Genomic DNA, 7252 nt, shown 5'->3' on the forward strand with positions numbered 1-7252 from the left:
TTAGCCATATGTAGTACAGCATTGTGTACGTGATGATACTTTTTATGATTCCTTGAGTTATGATGTCAACAGTAAAAGACTTGGATTTACCTGTTAGTGTTATTTTGGGGTCTGTCCATCCCAATGGCAGATTCTCGCCAAGAAGGGGAGTGTGGTGTGGGGACATGTCCACTAAATGGGCTCAAGGCCATATTGCCATCATTACTACCTACAGTGGGGGAAGAAGAAGGAACATCGACATATGCTTCACACAGTTCAAATTAATTACAATAAATAATACAACACAAATGGTGGTAAATTAATGTCCACAAAGTATGAATTAATCATTATAAATGTAATATATATTTATAGAGCATAAAAGCTACTTTTTAACCTTTTGAATAAATTTTTCGCATAATGACAGGCCCTATAGACATGAAATAAAACCCACATAATCAACATAATAATAGAAACTAATACTGTACTGACTTTAGGAGCCATGCTCTCTGATCTAGTTGTATTCATATATTTTGTTCATTTATGCTTGGAAATAATTTATGTTAAAAAATGTTCACACAATATGCTTTAAAAAAATTTGCAATTCAATGAAGCCGCAAACATTGATCAATGATGTGGCGAGGGACAACTTTGTATTCATGAAGAATTTTCCGTCTGAACTTCTTCACTTCGACAGCTTATACACATTTACTCATATGTAGGGCTGCAGCTAGCAATTATTTTAGTAATCAATTAGTTTGCTCAATTAATCAAGTAACTTTAACACACTTAAAACACACATTATTATCCTTAATGCGTATTTTAAGGAAAATAGTTGAAATAAACCTTATTCCTCCCCTTAAGCCTAATATATTTCCTCTAAATGCACATCATTAACATTGAAATTTCTTTTTTAATATTTGCACTTTAATTGAAAAAAACAAAAACATTTTAAGTTCTTTGGGCAGAGGGCAGGGTAAATTCAGCACATATTGCCACCTCATCCCAAGGCCAACACAGAAAAAACACATTCACGCTCACATACTAGGACAAATATACTCTTATGGACTGAAATTTTAGTATATTGTGATGGTACACCACAAAGACAGGCGACTTACCCATATCCATAAGTTGTTGTTGCAGGATAGACCTTGTATTTGCAGGTACACTGTTGGAGCGGTTGATCATGGGTCCGCCCATTGGGCCAGAGCGGCCCATACCTATGTGACCTGGTCCAGTCAGAGGGCCTGTGTTTGATCTTTGCATTCCCCAATCTCCTGGCCCTGCCATTGGAGGGCGCTGTGGCATTCCCATCCCTCTCCCGATGCCTCCTGATCAACACAAGACAGTCATGGACAATGAAGCTTAGCCTACAGGTATGTTTGGTAGGCTAGTTCAAAGAGTTTTTTTTTTTTTTACTTGTTGGATTTCCTCGTGGCGGGCACACTCCTGCGGCTCCGGGAAAGCTATTGGGAACACCACCAGGTCGGATTGGAGCATCCATGTTCTCTTGTTTTATAAGTGTGGGACAAGGGACGTTCCTTCTTACAGCCAAGCCGCATCCAACTCCACCTTCTCCAATCATTGGCTTAGCATCCATGGACATGGTTCTTTTATACATCCCTGGATGACCTGAAGCCATCGCACATTTATCTCCATCTGAAATACACAAAATACAAAAGTTAGGTTACATAACAGTACAAAAACTATATTCATTGCTGGAAACCATGAACCAAAAATGTTAAAAGTAAAAAAGATAACACTTGCTGCATCTAAGTAAGGATTCCTAACTGTATGAACTACAATTGTTAAAAAATAAAAATGTAAAATTAAAAAAAAATTGATTCACTGCTCGCTGCTCCCCTTTTTCTTAGCAGAAGAGTCATTACCTGTTTAGCTGTACAGCCATTTCTTCCATTAAAGAGCAGTTTTCTGTATTGTTTCATTATTTGGGTGATGATTGGTAGGTTGAATAAACTGATTTATTGAGAAGCCCAGATATAATCTGCCTGCTTACCAAGTAAACTCTCAGGTATATTTCCCAGTTTGTTTCCTTCTTTTCCTGATCTGGAATCGGGCTCTGGGTAGAATCCTGAGACGTTTCTAGTTCCCAAGATGGTCTCCAAGGTCTCCGCCTGGGTCATTTATGATGGAAATAATGACAAAACAGGTTTCTGGTCAAAAATAATGATGAAGTAGAGAAAGGTAATTTTGGGTAAAATTTTTACCTCATCAGATGGCTCAAGCTTGACCTTGCTATCTATGGCGTGGGACTCCGAGCTGGTAACTCCTGCCCCTTGAGTTCCTCTACCCTCTAGCTCTTCCAGCTTTGGCTTGATATCGACACCCTCTTTTGTGTCATCCTTATTAAGGAGGTAGTGAAGGAGTGCGTGGGGTTTCTCCTTCTTAGGACTTTGCTGCTCCTGCTTTGATTCTGATCCTCTAACTCCTCCGACAGATGCCGATCCAGCCTCTGAAACGCCTGAATCTAAGCTACTCTTTCCAGTGGCCTCAGCTGTGATACGAGCCACCTCATCCGGAGTGTTACCATTTTTTAGGAGCTTGTGGAGAATCTTGTGCTTCTCCTGGAGTGACTGACTTGTAAAATTCCCCGCACTGCCGGAGGAGGACACTGCACCATGACCTCCCCCCGTAGAGGAAGACACACCGGTTGTGGAGGAAGGACTGGTGACACCAGTTGTTCCTTCTTTGCCATCGAGTGTAGAGCTTGGTGGGTGATTAGGTGGCGCCAGCTCATCTGTTGGGGAAGTAAGGAGCTGCAAAAGCTTCTTGTGGCTTTTGTCATGTATCCGTCGATTTAATTCTCCCATGTTTGGTCCTGCCTCTCTGCTGGCATGACTGTCTGGTTTGTCTGGAGGGCACTCGCTAGTGGGGGTGTGGGGGTGCTGGAGGTCCACTGTTGGCCCCAAAGAGCTGCCAGGACTCTTAGAGTCACAGTGAGATGGGATGCTGGGCTTGCAAGGACCACCTGCTGCCTGGTTGGTGGAATTGATACTTGGTGAACTGTCAGGCTTGTGTGTGGTAGGAGAGGTAAGAGGGGAGGGCAAGGGATTGCCCACACCCTCACTAATGGCTTGGAGAGCATTCAGTGAGCTGCTGGAGTACGTTGTGGTCCCACTTCCCGAGTTACATGGGTGGCTGGAGCTCATGGGAGAGTTCAAGCCTAAAAATTATGCCACAAAGAAAACACGCGAGGATGGTTAAACACGAAAATATAATAATTTAAGATTTAGTTTGATCCGAGATAAACATGGTTAGTACCTCCAGGAGAGAAGGGGCTGGCACCCATCTTGGGACTTCCTCGGACTCTGGGTGAACCCAAGACGTTGTGTGGGGGCGCATTAATCCCTGGACTGGCCTGTGGGGGACTGGTCATTCCCATTCCATATCCTCCACCTCCAGGCCCACCTCCATGGAACTGAGCGATCTGTTGATGTTGATGTTGGTGCTGGTGCTGGTGCTGATGCTGATGCTGATGCTGGTGCTGATGCTGATGCTGATGCTGTTGCTGATGCTGATGCATGGCATGGTGTCCCATCTGATTCATCTGCCCCATTTGGTTCAACGAGTTCATAGCATGCATGGAATTCATTGGACCCATGTTGTTCATCTGATGCATGGGATTCATTTGATTCATGCGGGTTCCACCAGTATAAGGAGGCACTCCTCTTTGGGCAAAGTTGCCCTGGTCAGCCATTCCATAGCCTATGTTCATTTGTTGGTTGGGGTTGTTCACACCCATGGCTTGAGCCCTCATGCCTCCTACTTGGTTTCCACGATAGCCATTCTGCTCCCTAAAAGATAAACATTCAAAAGATACGGTAAGGCAATGGCGCAGAATACTTTAATATGAAAAGGAAGGCATGATTCTCACCTCTGAAGCAAATGTGTTGATAAAAATGAGTGTGGTTCATTGGTGTTGGGATTTCTGCAGAGGTCACTCCTGGTCTGGGCTGTTACAGGGGTGCCGTCAGAGAGTGAGAATCGGTACAGTGGCGTCTCTGCGTGACCATTATGGATAGCTGTTGACCAGAGAAAAGAAAGGTTGATTCAAGAAAATTACATAAACTGTATTGATGAATTAGACAAACTGTATTCAGTGAGGTCATTTGTAATAAGCATACATTTAGGATGGTGCCATCATAGTTCATCCTGTCTGGACAGTGGGGATGGGTATCCTTTACATTATAATCAACACCAGTGTTAAATTCATAATAGTATTTAAATGGTGCCCAAACTGCTACTATAAAACTGAAAATCTGTTTAAAACCTTTTGCATTTTTACTAGGGCTGTCAAAGTTAATGTGTTAGATCTTGTGATTAATCACAAAATATCATCGCATTAATCATGAATAAACGCAGATCAATCGCACATAGTATATTGACCTCTCATGCTCTTTTCACCTAAACCGCAAATGGTTTAGTCAGCAGAGTTGGGTAGAGTAGCCAGAAATTGTAATAAAGTAAGAGTACTGTTACTTTAGAGATTTATTACTCAAGTAAAAGTAAGGAGTAGTCACCCAAATATTTACTTGAGTAAAAGTAAAAAGTATGTTGTGAAAAAACTATTCAAGTACTGAGTAACTGATGAGTAACCTGATTACGGCAACAAATAATGCACAAAAACATAAAAATAGCAATGAGCAAATTCAGAGCCAGGAATATCTCTTAAGCAACTAAAACCATAATATATATTAAATAATAGTACATTAAAATAAAATAAAAAAAATGGCACATTGAGCCACAATAACTTAACAGCACCATAGCCTCAGTAGGCATTCATTGATTTGATTGACTGATTGATTGATTGATTGATTAAAACTTGTATTAGTAGATTGTACAGTACATATTCCGTACAATTGACCACTAAATAGTAACACCCCAATAAGTTTTTCAACGTTTATCAATTAGTAAATGACCAAGTCGAGGTGATCTACCTCATATATACAAATACACACATATCATACATACACACACACACACACACACACACACAATCATATATATATATATATATATATATATATATATATATATATATATATATATATACAGTATATAATTTATATGTATTTATTTTGCCGTTTTTGTTCACATGTTGAAGGTGTTTTAATGAATATACATGCACGTTCAACATATAGATTCCTATCTTTCATGAAGTCAAGAATATAAGTTGGTGTATTACCTGATTCTGATGACTTGCATTGATTGGAATCAGACGTCCACGTTTTCAAATGGAGGAGAAAAAAAGTTCCTCTTTTCTGTCTAATACCACATGAAAGTCGTTGGTTTTTGGCATCTTATCTGTCCAGCTTCCATATTCGTTTTTATACACTTTACAAGAAAAAAAAACTACTCGTAGAAGTACAATTTATCCCAAAAGTTACTCAGGTAAATGTAACGGAGTAAATGTAGCGCGTTACTACCCACCTCTGTTAGTCAGTGATCATGTTAATGCATACGTCATTGCAAAGATAAGTGGGAGGAATTCAAATAAAATACACCCAGATGGAGCTTCTGCTATAACTATTATCGAGTTTTGAACAAGCAGGTTACGTGCATTCAAGTAGAACATTTTAAAAAATGTTCCAATATGATATTCTGATAATGAAATTGCATTCTTGTCAAAATATTTTTTAAGGCTAATATAAAAAATGCATGCAATTAATTTAGTGTGATTAATAAAAAATGCAAGTATGACTGTTTTGATTAGAAAATGTAATCTTGTGACAATATTTCACAGAATTTTGTAACATGTGAGTTGAAAAGAATAGTAATTTTATATATTTTAACTTCAATATCAATAAAATTAAGTAATAAATTCAACAATATTAAATACAATCTACATTTTTTTCCCCCTTTTAATTCTCACAGCATAACAGCATCAATACAGAACAAAGACTGTGCAAAAAAATTGCTTGTGTTTTAATGTTGAGGTTCATGTATAATGAGGAAGTTATGTGTTGCCGGTGTGAAGAGTGTGACGGTGATGTGTGTGTGCGTTTTTTTGAGGACTGCTGTTGGTGTGTTAAAGTCTAAAAAGAATAACTGCTTTCATCAAGATACTACATACGTTAATTGCAATTTATCACCTTCAGGCGCTTGTTGCAGGTTGCAGAGTCTGCATTAATTAAGCACTGAAATTAGGACACCAATAGCTAATCTAATTTTTTTCCATTTGGTTTATATTGTTCCCATTATAAAATCGAGTTTTGGTGCCAATCCTTACGAGACAGAAGTAAACAGAAGAGACTCCAGACCCTGTTCAAACAGATTGGTCTGATGGTAATGCTTGGCATGTGTTGGTTTGTAACATTCAGGCAACATATAATATAAGGTACTATCAGACAGTGCCATTTCCTCGAGTATTACAGTTAGAATGTCATACTCAGAAATACAAACCATCTTGATAGTGGCGTTTGTAAGACCATGGTTGTCCTTCGCTTCGATTGAGGAACATCTGCATGCAGCGCCTCACCAAGTCCTCCCAACCAGGACGCATTGTGGTGTGAAGAGTGCTCTGCTGCTCAATTTCAATTAGTTTACCTACAGTAAAGGGATGGAACTTTAGGATGACATAGAAGTGGTTATTGAAATGCAATAAGTATATAGGAAAAGAGCAGGATTCTACAAGTGATTTTACTGTGAAAATATATAGAATGACAAACGTGTGGTCAGAGATGACCACATTGTATCACACTGGTCATCTTTCAATTGTTGCTGTTTAAATGACAGTGTATGAAAAACATTTGTACTGTAACAGTTCAGCAAATAATTTGATGTCTTTTTAACCAGCCATGAGTTTATGGCTACCTGCACCATGTAATGGTATAGCAATACAAGTTCTGCCTTTTGAGAAAAATAATGCTTGGTTTTTGATTGGCATTGTCAGTGTGGCATTCTTTTTAAAGCACTGTAAGTTTATTCATGTGCTTGCATTACCAACTGCATTTCCTCATACCAAGAAGGGTTTCTAAGACTTCCCCTCTCCCTACGATACAGCACAATTGTATACAACAACAAACTACAATCACATAAATAAATGTATGTTAACTTTTAGTAGTCAAGTCAAAAATATAAAAGTCTTCCAGCTTAACAGTGTACACTCTTTTGTCTCTACCGCCCACCAATAAGAAATATGAGATCTTTTATTGGTACATATTTATCCATTTAGTCCTCAGTGACCAGATACATTTTTCCTGGCAGTAAGCACACCAATTGGTCACCTTTTGTTCACTACTAACACCTACTGTTC

At 39.0% G+C, this 7252-nt stretch overlaps 1 protein-coding gene across 10 annotated transcripts in view; it reads right to left on the reverse strand.

Moving 5' to 3' along the window:
• The window catches only part of LOC133535246 (nuclear receptor coactivator 3-like), a 79716-nt gene that overhangs the window by 11700 nt on the left and 60764 nt on the right, over positions 1-7252 (reverse strand). For all 10 annotated transcript variants that reach the window (XR_009802182.1, XM_061874887.1, XM_061874890.1 and 7 more), the window contains 8 exons: positions 6400-6543; positions 3872-4019; positions 3259-3791; positions 2205-3160; positions 1994-2111; positions 1396-1635; positions 1095-1307; positions 91-208 (listed from right to left, as the gene is read on the reverse strand). Coding sequence is in view for 9 of the 10 variants with exons in the window: in XM_061874887.1 (XP_061730871.1) it covers positions 91-208; positions 1095-1307; positions 1396-1635; positions 1994-2111; positions 2205-3160; positions 3259-3791; positions 3872-4019; positions 6400-6543 (2470 nt within the window). In the remaining variant the exon portion in view is untranslated. The remainder of the gene's footprint in view (positions 1-90; positions 209-1094; positions 1308-1395; positions 1636-1993; positions 2112-2204; positions 3161-3258; positions 3792-3871; positions 4020-6399; positions 6544-7252) is intronic.

This window comes from Nerophis ophidion, linkage group LG16 (assembly GCF_033978795.1).
Source record: "Nerophis ophidion isolate RoL-2023_Sa linkage group LG16, RoL_Noph_v1.0, whole genome shotgun sequence".
Classification (NCBI taxonomy): domain Eukaryota; kingdom Metazoa; phylum Chordata; class Actinopteri; order Syngnathiformes; family Syngnathidae; genus Nerophis; species Nerophis ophidion.